Genomic DNA, 17,982 nt, shown 5'->3' on the forward strand with positions numbered 1-17,982 from the left:
CTATATAATACTTATGTACAAGCTGATAAAATGTAAACTGTAGATTTCCCGAAAATGAATAAATAAATAAAATCAATATAAATTTAAAAAAAAACGCATAAAATAACAATAACTACAACACGGATGTGTACTTCTAACCTAACTATATTTTTTTTGAAAATGGTTATTTTAAGAGTTTGGTGATTATTTACATATTTTTTAAGCTTAGGATATCTTAACAATTCCAATACTTAAAAATCAAACAAATTAACGTTGGTGCAGGTTTGAAGTAAGCTTGTCAGAGTTTTTTTAACCTTCCAACAAAAAAATAAAGGTTACTCTAATCCAATTAAGCTGACCGGATGCCAGTATAATAATAATATATTATGTATTTTGATAATAGAGCAGAAAATCATTTCAAAAATATACGAATGAGTAGTTTCAATTAGCAACATGACGGGTTCAAAGTTACTAATAAGGTATACTTAGGGAATGATACCATAATTACAGAAGACATATTAATTGGTCTTAAAAAAACAAGTAATTGAAACCATTGCGCAAAGACGTGATATTAAATTGCATAAGAGCGTAGTTACCTGTAATTATATACTTAAAAGGCATCTCAACGAACAACTGAAAAAATTACATGAATTACAGTCGAAAATACAAGAGAGTGAAAGTTTCAAAGACATACCTCGCAACAAAAACAAACGGTATTTGATGTTGCTCAATACCAAAAGGCTTGTAAATGTTGAAAAGAACTTTTGGGAACCGACTTTTTCTATCGAGTATTGAGTATTTTAATTTGATTAAAAATTAATTGAGATTTTTTTTTTAATCAAAGATAGTACACATTATTTTTGACCCTGTGATCTTGCCGAAAATATACTTATTTTTGAAAAAAAGATCAAAGATCAGTTAAAAAGGCAAAAAAATAGTAGAGTAAGTCCTAAACGGAAATGTAACTCATTCCAAACGAGGGATAAACGAGTAAATTAAAAAGCATATTAAAATAAAAGACTTTTTCAAACCGAAGAAAAATGAAAGTTGAACGTATGATGTGCAAAAAAACAAAAGCGTTGAAAGGAATGTGAACTAAAAAGCTAGAAAACAACAGAATCCAGCCATTCCATGATAAGAATGTCGGCCAACAAAGCTAAGAGAGTAAAGCAGATATAAGAAAACGCTGCACAGGAACAGTAAATAGAATGCAATGAATAATTCACATCGCGGGCTCGGGGCCCGGTGGCTGTTCTGTTCTACCAGAGTCATATGGTATAGTGTGCGCCATCGGCAGGCATTAATTAACCACGTAACAGGAGAGCCAGTTGTTCGACAATTAGTGAGCGCGGTCACTGAGATGATGCAGAATGTTCCGCTGATAAAGAAGTGTGGTCATCGGGAAACATGTTCATTGGTACAGGGGGTAATTTATCACCGGAGTGGAACACGGGATGCTGGACCAATGTGCAGTATCCACCGTAACACAAAAAGGTTCACAATAGAATTGTTGAGAAAATCCATAATCCACGAAATTAATTTGAACGTCTTCACCGTACAAGATTTTCATTTGTAAATAGAGAAAACCTCCGTAATATGTAACATCTTTGAACAAACATTCAATGAATTGGCTTGAGGTGTATTTTTAGAGTTCCGACAATCCTTAACTAGTTGGCTAGGCATACCCAATTATGAAGGAACTGTAAATATAAGTAGTGACAAAAAGGGTAGAAGGTTGTTGGAAAGTACCAAGATATAATGATCTAGTCATAAAAACACATCTAAAGATATTTATAACAACGTTTCGTATCTGAATGGTGTTATCTCCGAAGGACGATTCCAAATATTAATTAAAAAATTGGATGGTTCCATATTTATTGATTGTTTATAGGAATATACAGTGAGTGATATCAAATACCTAATACCTATTGATACAAGCAACATAAAATAAGGTCATCAACTCCGTTACAAAATATTGTCATCACGCGCTGAGTATTGGATACAAAATTAATAATTATATAACTTTAATATTTTTGATAATTTATATAAAGTGATATCTCAAAATATTGTGTTGTAAACTGCGCCTGATCTAAACACAGGAGTTCTTAGGACATGCACAGTAGACACATTACCCATATGTAGTCATGTTTAAATAGGGATGAAAAAAAAACTGAAAGGTAGAGAAGAGAAGATAATATATATATAATACTAAGCAGAGTATAACAATACTATCCTTACCTTTGATTTTGTAGGTTATATATATTTCATATGGAATGATAAGTTAACCTTATCGAACCCTTAAAACAATTTGCCAGGAACGAAATAATATCACGTAGCCTTTTTAGTTTAGGTCAAAGATGGATATAAAATTTCACGCAGTTTCCAAATTTGGGCGAAACCCTGCGAAATAATACAAATTCATATGTTTTTGGATTGAAAATTTGATCACTCTGAAATATTTTAGATGTTTTAATTAAATACAACGAGTAGAACACATCATGGCCTTGAAATAATCAATAAATAAAAACTAGTTTAACAAGCCTAGAAAAAATAAAGTAACAGCCATGTAAAAAAATGCCGTAAAGTTCTAAATCTAAAAACTACTTACAAACCCCTTATCGGTTATGGTTTGATTGTATAATGTGGCAAAGTAAGTTCTTTAGAAAGTGAGCGTAAAACAGTTTAATATTTGTGCCTGAACTTCGCTAAATATATAATAAAACACATTTTGGGGATGTTTTTTGAAACAGGCGGCTGGTAAGCGGGAATTTAAACCTTATCGCCATCTAGGAGTGTTAAGGCGAAGCTTAATGCTAAATCACTATTTTGATTAATCTTTATAAAGAATTGGTGTACATTATGAATACCATAAAATACGCTTTAGATAAATTGAAGGTTTTCCTATCGTTTCGCTTGAGTAGAATACAAATAAAAAAATAAATAACTCAATAAAAAATATAAATGTAAGCTACTAAAAACTATTTTTTTTCAATAGAAATGTATGAACGCATAAAAGAAACAACTTAAAAAAAATACAGTATTATAACTAAGATTATCTGTGACAGTTTCACTTGATTAACTTTTTTGCTTTCTTATAAAATTATTTACAAAATAAATAAAAACCACATTTATGTTTGAAATCGAACGTTTCTAGACTCCGTTTGTCAAGCGATTTGAATGCCTATTACCTAAAATATAAGGTATACCAAGAATATACACATTTTTGGCTTGTAGCTTCCTCTTAATGTATGCGACCCGGTTCCAAACGAGTGTTCTTCTATATTATATATTTTTATTTGACAAACTAATACTTTCCTGAGCTATTTTATTATCATTGAGTGTAGTATTTGATGTGATTTAGACTATATATATATATATATCCGTATTGCAGAACCACCTTACCCGGCTGCTGTCGATAGAGCAATAAACCCTGACCAGCGCCACATGAAAGGCAATTAGAAAAGCGTATTCCTCTTAAAACACAAATTATCCAGGAGTGAATTATGAAGCATTTATAACACCCGGAGGATGCGCAAAGACGTATGCAACGGGTTATAATCAATTCAATGATGAAGTATCGAGGGCAAATGTGCACAAGAAATACCGAGGAGCACGATCGGAAATGCAGTAAATCTATAAAACTTGTTGCATATAAATATTGCACTTTCAAGTTTCAAGTCGTGAAGATAATTTATGAAGGTTTTTGTGGTTTATTTTTAAATGTTGTTTGTGTTGCGATGGAGGACTTAGCAAGCCGAGGAATCTAACACACCCAAATGCCAACTCAGCCACTGACCGGTTGAATAACATTTTTCACCAATTTTCAAGTTTTGCTGGTTTCCATAAATTATTGCGTGACAACTGTTTGATCCATCGAGAAGCTTAATAAATAAATAAAAATAAATTTGAAGTCGTTATGGACATATATTTATAATTGTGCTGGGTTCTTACAGATGTTCTCATTTACGTGAGAACAATCCAGTTACAAAAAAAAACTTATTAAGAAATTAATAAGAAAGAAGTCACTATACAAATAGGTACATAAAAATAGAAAAACCTACACGGTCAAAGGAGACAAAATTTTTTTTTTTTTTAAATTCATCAAAATGACAAAGAATATAAAGATAAACCAGATATACTCGTATAAGAGACAAAAGTAATACTAGAATAATTAGCCTAACAATTGTTAAATGCTCTTTGAGCAATAGAAGGATATTTTAATGAAACTGTATAAATTGTGTACTAAAATGTCTACTTCAGTACACGGTCTAATTATACAGTCGATATTTTTGGATCAGAAAGGTAAAATAGGAGACAATATTTTTAAATGCATTCAGGTGAAAAATGCTATGGCGTCTTCAACTATAGGAATTGGGAACATTCTTTCAATACTGCTAATACATAATGTAGCACCTGTGGAGAAGAAGGTGAAAAATTATATACAAAAATATTAAATCAACCAATAGCCTTCTAATTTCATACATTTTGACGCATACAAACCGTACGTCGTACGATCTAATGTAATGAAGACCACATTATAAATCAAAGTTTCACTAAGCCATATTATGCCTATTGCCATATAAAATAACATATTCGTATCTTATCTGTTCTATTAAGGTTTGTTGCCGGAACAGGGGTGATAACTGACTAACCATAAAGCCATTTCGTATAGATGAATGCAAAGAAAAGAAATGTCAGTCTTTGCACTTTATATCATACAATTATTATGTTACACCAACTATTGAAACGACACGACTGTATTTGAATTCGCTCGCGCGTCGTAAATTCTCCTGGCACTGTATTTTCCGTCAATTCGTTCTACTTGTCCAAAACGATCTAAGCGTTACTTTCTTAACCATGTTCATTACGCTTACGTATGGACGAGATACTCAAATAATTCAATGGTTTCAACCGATACACGTTATTCAAAAGCAGTTGGCAGATAATTAGGAAATCGTTACTATAATTTTATGCAATTAATTTTTCTCGCTGCATTAGACTCGCCACCTACGCAATGAACATAAAATCATAGCTTTAATCAGCAAAAAATATTAGCTTTTAATAAGCAAAGGATGGTAATTAAGTCATTATCTTTACGAAGGGTAAAATCTATCATCGACCTCAAAAAACTAATTAAATAAGAAGTCTAGTGTTAAATAGCATAGCGTGTCTAATGTTAGTGTATTTGTTTTTACATAAAGCATTTACATTTGATTAGCATTGCCAAGTTTTACAAGGAATTTGCTGTTTGGTTATTTATAGTTAAAAAGTTATTTATATTTTCAGTAAAAACCGATTTACTTATAAAATGAATTATGTGAGGCACTTTACAGTTAAAATATTTGTTCCCTCTCTCTGATGATGGCAAGTTTGTTTTAACTCTTATATAATGATGTGAATACGAAAAAAGGAAATAAAGGTATTCATTATATAGCTGGATACAAAAAATCCTTCCTTATATTTCTTCGGTAACCAATAAAATAAGTACAATTTTCAGATCCTAAAAGTTTGCGGTACGAGCGTGAAATACGGTTCAAGTGTAGTTTACTCGAAAGTCGTTCCTGTTTTGATATCAGACCATGCAAAAACGAAATGCTGTTCAAATATATATGGCATAAATATGCTGCGATTTCTGACAAGAAGATACACATCAAGTCGTTTTCCGTAAAATGCAGTTCCACGCCAGTCATTGTGGTACTAAAAATTTGACTCAACAGATCTGCCAGTTGATAGCAACACGATGATAGTATAGAACGAGTCTTGGTAACTTGCGGAATGTTGGAAGGAGTTTGATAGTTAGCGATAAAAATTCCAGGCAAGATCTGATTATAATAAAATACCGTAAACATATTTCAGATGTTTACGGATTTTTGGTTTGGCAGTCAGCCAACTGGACGGTCGTAGTTTTTTTTTTCTTTAATGAACTACTTCCCATTAGTGAATTGAGTAGATAATATAAAATATACACCCTCAGGAAGACCTCGAGGCCAGAACACCAGGACGCCAGGACGCCAGGACGCCGAGAGAAATAGGATAAATTTATTGAAATTCCAAAGCTCTTCAACTCTTCACAGAAATAACGTAGGTAACTGCAAATAGTGGTGTGGACATATAAACTTCAAGCGGAAAAAGCTGTACAGATTTCACAATGCTAGAGTTCACCGATTGAGAGATTTTGCTGCTTCAGATAGTAGACAAACATCGGAAATTCACAAATATAAAATCGTTTCTAACTATGAAGATAAGACGTTGCATACGAATTTTTCTTTTTTGGAAGAGGTGTCTGAAAGTTACCAAATATTTGTCCCTGATAAACGAAAACCAATTATTTAAGACGTCGATCAATTGAAAGATTTCTTAATTAACCCCTAGTGCTCCAACAAATCCACCGTGTATTCATGATAGCTCACCGCACTTGCCTCAATTTTATGATATTTTGAACCATAAAAAATGCTCATGGCAATCGAAAATATAGACCATTTTGGTGCCGTTTGTCCACATTAACAGCTTTTTACCAATTTTTGACCATTGTAGTGCTATTTGGAAAAAAACCTAAAATACAATTTTTTTCTTGGCAAGGAAATAATGTATCCTAATATTATTCTAGCATATCGTTTTGTCACTTGCAATTATGTTTATTTTATCTATGAGTGCGTTGCAAAATTCCATGTCAAATGTCAAAATTCGGAATTTCAAAAGTCAGTACTGTATTTATTTACAGGTAATTCTCATATTATGACAAATACGCTCATGTAGCGTGAAAATATAATAAAATTCAAGAATATTTTTATATGTTTTCATTCTATTATATTGTTTTCTCTGAATGGATACAAGTCGCTTTTCTGGGGAAACAACATAGGATAGATAGATATTTAACACATTTTCTGGTACGACGTTACAATTCACAAAAATATTATTTTGCAAGAACACAGTAAATTATTAAAAAATTGCATCAGCCGTATACGGCGTATACGGCCGTATACGGCGGGCGATTAAGATTGTACCCCTGACATGCCAAGGGTTAAGATTAATTTTTATTCTAATTTAACCTCTCTTCTTTCCAGGCGCCCTGACTAAGTCCCAGTTCCCCGTGTTCACGATCTACGCGCAGAAGTCATGCCTGGGCGTGCGACCGTGCGAACGCGCGTGGTGCTTCGACCGTGTGCAGCGTCACCGTCTGCGCGTGCCCGCCAAGCGCACGCACTCCGTGTCCTCGAGGCAGATGTGCCTGGACCTATGCCTGGGGGAGAACGAGTTCGTCTGCAGGTCAGTACCCGAAACACCACACTACCCCAAAGATTATACTACTCCAAATATCGTACTAACGCAAATACAAAACACACTACACCAAACTACTCACAAATACTACACATAAACAAGGGAGATGGACCTTGCATCAGTAGAGCACAAAACCTAAATAACGTTAAAAAAATAGTGAACTTTAATATATAATGTCACCGCTTTCCCGAATAATCTTAATCCCTCTATCGGTTCTCACGTCAAAACTCTACATTTGTTTAAACGAAGCTACTATTAAATGATTCTAAAAGCCCCCGACTGTCCCTACACGGCGCAACATACAATTATACATCCAAAACGTTTAAGTGTTCTTATCCAAGGGAATTGGTTGTTGTTCTTGAAACTTGTGGAAATAACATATTTATAAAGAAGAACATACAAAGGAAAAAGAAAGCAAATATAAACACGTTCCCATGGCAAATCAAAGTGACCAATAAAAGTAACGATGTGCTAATGTATTCATTGGCGTACCTTATCCCACTCAATGCTTAGCAAAAAGTTGCGATTTATGGAACGAATATATTTAAACGACATTTAGATAAACAGAGAGTCAAGAAAAATTATCGTAAGTTAGTACCTTGGCTTTGTAACTACATTTCTTTGAGCTTCTTGAACCTGCTGTTAGTCAAACTAAAGTAGTCCCTAGAGAAAGGAAGTACTTAACGTCATCGTTATAAGAACGTCAGTCTGTTTCATCTTCATACAAGATGTGTGAGAAGGATGAGGACAAACGTCGATGTCGTATGTACGACCTCTCTCTGGGATAAGCATTACAGTTTCCACGATTAATATATTGAATTGCCGATTTAAAAATCGTACGAAGTAACCGAACACACTGAAGGGGATATTTCACCATCCTTTAGATAGGATAACGTATATTTTCGATTAAAGATTTATTTATTTATAAAGTTCGAGCTTACTATTCGGTTCTCGAAACTGTGGATGGTGGCTATATTATATCAGATAAGTTAGCTAGTATTTATTTGTTTATTTATTAATATACGTTATCCTATGAATAAGCTATCACGAGGATGGAAAAGTACTCCCTGAGAAGATGCTATGATTTTATTAAATATCAGGGTTGAGCCCTTTACCAAGGCATATTAAAACAAGTTAAACTAACAAGCCTGGTTTTCTGTTGAAACCAAAGCGGGGAAGAATACCATCATTTTCAAGAATCAAATAAACAAGCCCTGGAACGCTGATAGGAGAATTCACCTGCGCGAGCAGATAATCCTATAAACAAGGGAAACGGGACAAAAAGAAGAAGATTCGGGATAATAGAAAGCAGTTCCCATTGAAAAGACTGCAATGGTCATATATTTTATTGCAATACGCAAACAATCAATAGGAGTTTATAGACAGTGGTCGAACGGTTACAGTGGCATTGTTAGCTAGGACGCATTCATTATCTTTGGAAACAATCAGACAATTATTTCGATTTTCGACGCAGGCTTCATATCATGCGGTAAAGTCTATCTGGGTATGAAGAATATTCTGTTCCATTATAAACTACTGACGGTGGTCAACTGAGAGAGGGCCTTTCTTGATTCTACTTAGTTTTTATGTCATTGCCATTCGCAACAATTATAGAAAATCTACCGCAAAACTACGAAGAAACTTCAGGAATTTTGAAAACGACAATTATTTCATGTATTTTATTCAAATCACGCAAATTCCGTAGGCTCGCAAAGCAGGTAGATGCAAATTGTGAGTGAGTCACAATAACCCCACTCTATCTAATTATGGAAAGTACACGGCGAGAAATTGCCTTCTTTGGGTCAGTGAGATCATGGGACATCATTTGATGACAAACGAAGACAGCTTTCATCATTATGTGCCAATGCATTACGTGCCATTAATCAAATAATGAGCAGGCCTCTTCCCAGTCCCCCCAGATGGACACAAAAGACATGTTGGTGTACCACTACCAAGCTCCGCTAGGTTCACAGTAAAGGCCGTAAATAAATTACCATAGGACTTTCGTGGAAGTATGCAGCGCAGAGGTGACACACAAACCTAGAGAAAAGTGACCAGATCAAAATAATCGGATGCATTGATTCCGAGCACCATTTCCGGCCGTGTCTTGAATTAAATAGTATCGCACGTTGCGGATCAAAATAATACTTTTTTATGGATCACGTTTCTCATTCACTTCGAAACTGTACTGTTACTCGGTGTTCCGGTAATGTCAAGACTCTTTCAAACCAAAGAGCGAAATAAACGCTCAAAAATGTATACAAGTCAGAGATGACAGTCAAAATAATGCATTTAAAAAAAAAAACTAGAGCAGTCGATTACGTGCTTTATTGATTTGGACTAAATATTTTGATCAGAGATATGATCTTGCACTGATAAATTCTTGTGGTAATAACAGTACGATCAGTGCGGGAGTACGGAGGTGATTATTTAAGATGTCTAATATTTCATGAAGAGTTGAGCACGGAGGAAGGAATGAAGCGATAAAGTTAGCAAGATTTGCCTGATGGGAAGGAAAGCATTTACATGTAAATTAGTGAATCGATCTGATCTCGATTCACTAAATCGAGATCAGAATGTATTGAAATCACGTGAATGCCATATTGAGCGATAGAGTTATGAAGATGTTCTGATTGTTTATTGGGTGATTGCATAAATGCATGAGTCGGAGCAAGCATCAAGATTACCAGCGAGTCGTAGAAAACGTCCGGCAATACGTTCAGCACTTAATCCTTCTGGCATGTGCTCGACTTGGGGACCGCGAGTCATGGATCAGATAAATATTCTAAGAGACGGAAATAATTTCGTGACAGCTGCAAAGGTTCATGATCATTTGTAATTATTACTTGTGTATGATGACATCGTAAGCTTCCAGCACTAATGTGATGGAGATAGACGCCAACTACAGTCGCGCAAATACCTCGCAAATACGTAGAATTACAAGCCTCCTAGACAGATATTTATATAATTCAGGTTGGATATTTTTTGTGGTTTGCCTGCAACCAGATTAAGCTCGTCGTTTTATATTCATGTAGGTATTCCAAGTAATGATATTGGCATTAAATTATGTTGCTCGCAGAGGTGGAAGTCGAATAAAAATGAGCAATTCTTCAGCTCCCACCGGATATCATTACTCAGGCACGGTTTCAACCTGTTACTCATTGAATTGTTTGATATCTCCCTAGGAACTCACAATTTTCCATCTCCTGCAATGCGGATGCTTAGTTTTGAACTAGAGCCTGCGGGTTCGGCGGCAAGTAAAGCGGCGTTTATAAGGAAGGTGAGGGAATTAAGTGAGGAATATAGAAAAGGGTGCATTTGGTTGGGTCCTTTTGATGGTGTTGAAAGCCTGTTGGCGCGTTGTGTTCTAGGCAGAAAGACAGAGGTTTTCCGTGGGTCGGTTCCCGCGGGCCCCGGGCTGTGGTATCACCCATCTCGTGGCCGGGACCTTCCTACGCCTCTGAGCTTTGTCTCCGGTTGCCATCGGAATGGGAAGCGAATGGAACAATCAGCGAACACAATCGTCCCTCAGTCGTGACCGCTGATCGCGGCGCGCGTGCGCGGGAGATGCTGTTCGGGACCGGCGGACAGAGATGTCACTGAGATGTGATGCGTCATCGATCTGAGACAAGGCGTACGAGAAATATTTGGCGAGATTTGAACACAAATATCCAAAGACAAAAAAAAATAGTAACTACCAACCAACTGAAAAAATACACAACAAAAAGTGAGCATAGCTCTTCAGTTAACTTCACAATAATTTAAGGTATTTTGAACAAATCATTACATTCCAAAACATAGTAATCAGGTACATAAAGAAGGAGTCTTAAAATGCTAATAATCCACAAATAACTTTATTGAAATTTAAAGAGTATTACAAATTGTTATCGTTTGGAAAGGAAAGTATCTTCGAAATCATGTTGCGGGTTCATATCCCAGGGTGCGTAAGGTGTAAATTGTGTTTAATTGATTAGTGTTTCTTTTAATAGATAGTGAAAGACCGCCATTCAGAATTGAATAGTTACTCGAAATGGCTTTAGCTGTGTTTGGTGACCAGATTCAAATAGTTAGGTACTTTTCCGCCTTTCTCTTCGTATCTCCTTGCCCAATCCACTACCTTCTGCCTCACAAAATACCCCAATTATTGGGGATACCATAATCTTACCGGCTGTAAACGGTTGGGAGCAGTTGGGTGTATTGTGCAATATCCAAATAAAAAAATAAATTTAACCATAAACATATTGTTAAATTAATTCGCCAGAAGCGACATTCCTAACATTGAAAAGGGTATGATATTTCAAATACGAAAAGCGCGATAGCCCATCAATAATGAATCAGGTACCCTGCGGTCGAAAAGGAATTATACCCGAGAAGAGGCAGCTGTACCTATATATCATTCGTGCAAATTTTATCCACCGCAAACCCTCACTGAGAATGATACCGAATCAAAAAAGGATCCAACAACAACAACAATAATAATAATAAAGCGTAAGCATCGCGTTTATCGTAATCGAAAATAAAACACAGTCCTGTTTGCAGATGCAAATTACACTTCACATAAATAAGTGACTTGCAATCAAATAACAAAAAAAGGTATAACTATAAGTACAAAAAAATCCAGCAAGCAGGTAGCCCATTGGACTATGAACATTGTTGCAGGCAGTGATACTTTAGAACAAATCTCTATAATCGATTAGATCAAGCGGCGTATGTTGATTGGAACAGAAGATAAACCAGATATAATTGAATAACTATCAGGTTACAAATTGATACGAGCAGATTATCGAAATAGAGTAGCACATATCCCCAGGTAGGCTGGTATAGAAGACGGATCGTTGCAAGACCAAAAGCAGGCTATCTTCTCCGTAATAATATCTGCGGTTAGTGCCAGGGCGATACTTGCAGAAAGCTATTATGTACATCTGTAATGATTTCTAATTATATTTGTCCATTAACTCAGAGGTTACCGACTCGCCCACGGCGTTCCTGCCGGCTTTTGATTTGGTCTCCAGTAAGGATGAGATATGCAAAAATAAAAACAATGAGAAAAACGCTTCTGCAATAAGTATTTTTGTAGCAAGAGCTGAGATTTGTTTAAACAAAGGATTTGAAAGCAGCTGGTGCTTTTATTTTAACTTTATGCATTCACACGAATTTTAGAAACCAACAAAAGTTAAGAAAACGAAACGCTGTCATACAATAAGTAGACTAATTTTGACAGAGCCATTTTTTTGAGACTCCTCAAGGGAGCTTTCTAAAGCTAAGAAATAACTTTAAATTATACTTAAATCAACATCAAAATATTTTATAACTAATTTACAAATGTCACGTGATGTGAAAGGTTCAGATTTTTGGGATGAACTATTAAAGACAAAGAATTTGACTAAAAAACTGAAAACTGAATGACAGAATTTAGCTACTACGGGCTAGCCTTTCATTTTTTTCTAATATTTCTTACTTTACATAGTAGTTTGTTGAAAGCTTTAGGGACCTACATTACTTGGTATTGTCCTACTTGATGAATTATTTCATTTCATTTGCTAATTTTAAAAATCTGCTAAATTCAAGAAACAAATATCCTCAATTTCGACAAAATTCAAACCTACCAAAATACAGAGCAAATTCGAAAAGAAAGACTTTTTCTGTAACAGAGACCACAATAATACCTATTATAAAATCACCAATGCTCCGCTGGGAAACATCTAAGAAATTCCGTCGAACTAAACCGCGCTAAGTACCGGAATATTACGGGTGCCCTCGAGTCTCGGTACTGATTGAAATCAATAGGATTTCTATTCCCGAACGGCAAATAGATCGGGCCATGAATTATGTTTGATTCTTGTTGCACGAACTCTACTCAATATATAGCTCTATTTTGTTTTGAGATCAGTGTTGGATATCTATTAGCAAATTTATCAAAGGCGCGAAGGGGCAATAAAGGACCAAAATACGACCAAACGAGAATTACAGAAACTGCTTGAATTAGTGGAATAATTTAAGCAAAAAAAAATAGAATACTACATAAAATTTAACAAAAGTCTATGGAATATCACGATGAGATATGCCCACAAGCCATAGAATTTCTGAAGGATGAACGTGTAAATGACACAATGGATTTGTTTAAAAGAACTCATTCAAATTACCACGATTTATGATTTTTAAAGACAATAGAATCACTTTGATTGAAATTGACTTTCAATCTTCACCCTTTTCACCTTTGAGCCAACGTTTCGTATATTATTGCAGTGACCATTATCAGGGAGTATGTTCAATTTGATTGTAGCTACATTCAACAGGCAATGCCTACAACCTAGTAGGTATATCGTAATAATTATATTTTTTTTATTTGATTTTGGAATCAATACGTATACTAACTTGTTCCGCAGCTTATCAGCTTTTATAAACACGAGAGTTCGTTTAACTGTACAGCTCAAAGTAAAAACTACAATAAATAATTTAGATACTTCTTGGTTATGTATTGATCGTATGAGCCCGTAAACCCTGCAGGTTATTTCCAGAATACCGTATTGGACTTAGGATAGACCGTTGCAAAGATTTATTGCTAATACATAAAACACCGAACGCCTTATTTGTAAGTCGTTTAAGATCAACATAAAATGGTTGACATCCCTACAGAAACAAAAGCTTGTCCAACAGTAGACATAAAATATATATATATATAGTCAGTTCGCGGTGGTCGGACATTTCAGATCGGATGGAACAGATCAATTATTGCAGCCTGCAGAACTGTTGCTGTATTCATATTATTCATGGAAATCAAATAGATATGACAGGAACTACGCACAGCATAAAACAATATTGTCATAATACATCGAGTGTCCGCAATTTGGTCAGATGCATTTCATCGTAAGGTAAAATAATTTCTTTATCGGCGGCAAAAATAACATTACATTATTCACAGAAATCAAATAGACATGACGGGAAATACGCACAGAATAAAAAAAATAATGTTTTAATAAATCGAGTATTCATATTTTGGTCAGATACTTTTCATCACAGAGCTTTCTTTATGACAGCGGTAAAAATAAGATACGTTTATTTTATTCACGGAGATCAGATGGATATGACAGAAACCAGGAACAGCATAAAACAATATTTTCATAACACATCGAGTGTCCTTATTTGGTCAGATGCTTTTCATCAAAAGGATTTCTTTGCAGGCAGTAGTGAAAAACAGGACTCTTTCAATATTGCATTCTATTTTATTTTAATACATTAAGACTATCAGCCACCAGCGTTGTTACTATATCACATTTATCATGAAAATTAGATAGGAATACTAAGAACAAGGAAGAGCATAAAATTCTTCTGAACACACAATATACAATGTTCAAATTTTTCATCATAGTTTTAAAAAATACAGGTAACATTACTTACCGCGGGATAGTCGAATCAAATAGCGATATCTGATAATGGTTTTGTGATTCCTGATAATCTGAGGATATTTTTTGTTCAAATTGAGCAATTCTTATTTCTAAGGACTAGTTTTTCACCGAAATTGAACAATTCATCAAATTTCAGAGTTCATTTTTATGTTCGGTAAAAGTTCTATTCGAGTTCTGTTATTTTTCCACTATGGGCCAGTTGTTTCACAGAGCTGAAATAATAACCGAACTTGAACAGCATTTTCACGGAATTTGAGATTTTACGAATTGTTAAAATTCTGTGGAACAACTGCCCTAAAGCTAAGCCTTCAGCTAATAACATAGAAAACAAGTTAAAATTATTGAAGATTGGACTCAATTTAAAAAGTGATGGTACATATTTGGGTCTTAATTAAGAAGAGAAAACGGGAGCATATTAAATCATCGGAAACAGAAGCATATGGCTCGTGAATTAAAATACAGATTTAATTAAGGGCAGTCGTATGTATTTATAATCTACATAGCACATAGGTCCATCGCTCCACCGGTCTGCCGGTGATACATCATGGAAATAATATCGTGGTCTTGACGTCCTTTCTGCGTGCCGCTTGCCCGCAGCAGACACGTGATGAATGAATCAGGAATACCCGCACGGCGTCCTTACGGTCCTGCCTCCTTAGCGGGGTGACGGGAGAGGCACAACCCCACAGGACGCGCCCTCCCCCGCGTCAAGCGAGACGAATGTCGTGGCCGGGAACGGTTTCGGTTGCACTCGAACAGAGCCAAATGGGACGCATTTGCGCACGCCGATGGATCGAAAGGGAAATGTGGCCAGCTTCCGTCAAACATATTATTCACTTGATTGACACTTGCACACGATTTGTAGGCTGTAGGGTTCAGATATATAACTGGAATGATTTTGAAAAGGGTTCAGCAAACTTCTAAAATATACAGAAACGATTTGACCATTTTATTACTGTTAAGTAACTCTTTGCACTGCCTCGAAAAGCCTCATGATATTGATTACATTATACATTATAATATCTCTTTACAACGCTGGAAAGTAATATAAAGGATTCGTAAGTACTTAACATACAATATACTCAGATTAAACGTAACTTTTTGATAAACAAAAATAGTCTATGTATAGATGTGGCGGACTTATCAATAACGAGAAACACAAAGAAATGCAATAAAAATACAATTTACAGAACAGTTTTGTATGAGGTTTTAAATCGATGATATTCAATGATATTCGAAAACGATTTATATTTGTTCGGAACGTTAATACGCAATAATTAATCTAATCCTTAAGTAATAACAAGGTAAATAATTCGGTTCCACGATAACTCAACACAGTGACAATTCAACACACTTTTAAAAAGTGATATAAAGTCATTAGAAACGATGAAAAAAAAAGTTTTAACCTAATTTAACCTACTTAACCCAGCTGATAAAGTTTTTGTTTCATCACTTTCCATGACTTTATATAACTTTTTAAATATGTGATGAATTATCATTGTGATGATTTATTCGGTCACCAAATAATTCTTGTAGTATAATTCACATTATTTTTCCACACGACCTTAGACAAAATAAATGCATCAGTCAAGTGTCTGTGCAGTAGGAATGTTCATAAGAATTTGCCCACGGCATCTTCATAAGAGCATAATTTCAAAGGCAGACCCATTAATCTTGCAAATGTAATTAATTTTGTTTTCATCTTTATGAGCTGCGTAATTAATTCCACACCTCGGTGTGAGCTTTTCTGCGCTCGCGTCGGGACCGTAAAATCGCAAGCGCTCCGGTCGGTTGTCTTACAATGCAAACATAATTTAATATTTCACTTGTTCATACAAATATCTGTCCGCAAACGGAGCCGCTGCGGGCACGGTGACAATTGGGAGGGGGGATGCCGAGCGGCAACAGTTGGGAGGCGCTGGGCCGGTCACGACGCGCAGCGAGATAGATACCCCCTGACCTTTAACTGCGAAATTGTTATATTGTGTATTCTGGATGGGAAGTAGGCTCCCTAAACCTGCACAATTGATAACGGCCGTTCTGATAACTTTCATAGACTTTCTCATTTATCCGAAGTTTCGATCTTTCTGCAGGCAATTTACTTGGAAGTATCATTATTGGTATAAAAACCTTTATATCCTGGGATCGAGGACTGTGCTACTTTAGAGCTTATTCGAACAAATTAAATATCGTCTTTGTAAGATTTTTTTGTCATGTTCCGGTTCCGTTTTAAGATGGTGCCCGTTTTTATGGTAAACATATTTTTTTCAAATATGATATCGTTGTCTTTATTAATTGATAAGATAGTATTTACCTAAATAAAAATATTATGATTTAAAAGGAAATTTAAAAACATACTTTTTTGGACCCAAGGTTTACTGTTCACAGAACTGCTATACAGCAGTATTCTGCTTGAAGGCATTTTCGGCTATCCGTAATTTCGATCATCCAACAGGAATTTACGTAAAAGTTACCAAGTATTCACAATCTGGAATCGAAGCCTTCGCAGCTTTAAAACTTATTTCAGTGAATCTCATATCACGATACACCCAGCAGAAGAAGACACTGCTTTTACCACTGGCATTCAGAGTGTTTAATCTAGGTAGATGGCTATGTTTGCGCCCACAGACAACATGCAGACAGATTTAAAGGGCTATTTTTCAACGCTAACATTGGGAGTGCAGATTAAGCTAAACCTACTGAGACACGCAAAGCTTAGTTTGACATTGATATCGTGAAAGGTTACACACATAACGTGTAAATAGAATAGGCACAAATACCATGGGAATAATCGCGATATTAAGGACTCATCGCATTATGCGAAATATGCCGCATTACGCTGTGTTACATCTGTGGGGTACCGCTAAACATTTTCAACGTGGGTTTATCAAATTAATAATGAGCTTGTCCGAAGCTCTGAGAGGCGAACGAGCTTAATAAGGTTTGTTGGCTTGACCTTCTTTATGCCGAGATTTTGAACTTGACCCCGGTAAGCCTTCTTCCATGCTGCCAGTATGCTATATGACTCAGGAGACAGTATAAACGAGCCATTACAACAGGCTTTCCACGGAGGAAGACAACCTTTAAAACATAAATACTCTTCCTAACAGTAATCGGAAGAAGTTACCAGGAAAAGAGAAATAATTTCAAACAGTACCGTTACAATTTAACGTTTTTCTTCAACATATTTAATAATATTTTTATGAAATTTATCAAAAAAAACAGTAATTCAACCAATAATTAATTCTCTGCCAATAATAAAATAGCGTCAGATTTAACCAATGTAATATTTTTAAACATTTAACTAGAATTCACGTAA

The 17,982-nt window shown here is 35.3% G+C and overlaps 2 protein-coding genes across 4 annotated transcripts in view; one reads left to right on the plus strand and one right to left on the minus strand.

Annotated features, from left to right (window-relative positions):
* Nucleotides 1-17,982, minus strand: part of Atg16 (Autophagy-related 16) — a 419,651-nt gene that overhangs the window by 276,718 nt on the left and 124,951 nt on the right. The gene's annotated exons all lie outside the window — the stretch shown is intronic.
* LOC149418098 (uncharacterized) overlaps nucleotides 1-17,982 on the plus strand; it is a 207,229-nt gene that overhangs the window by 175,733 nt on the left and 13,514 nt on the right. The window contains exon 6 of the mRNA XM_089639323.1: nucleotides 7,044-7,245. Within this exon, the coding sequence (XP_089495449.1) occupies nucleotides 7,044-7,245 (202 nt within the window). The remainder of the gene's footprint in view (nucleotides 1-7,043; nucleotides 7,246-17,982) is intronic.

The sequence above is a fragment of the Hesperophylax consimilis genome, chromosome 14 (genome assembly GCF_061612785.1).
Source record: "Hesperophylax consimilis isolate HC1 chromosome 14, BYU_Hcon_1.0, whole genome shotgun sequence".
In the NCBI taxonomy this organism is placed as follows: Eukaryota; Metazoa; Arthropoda; class Insecta; order Trichoptera; family Limnephilidae; genus Hesperophylax; species Hesperophylax consimilis.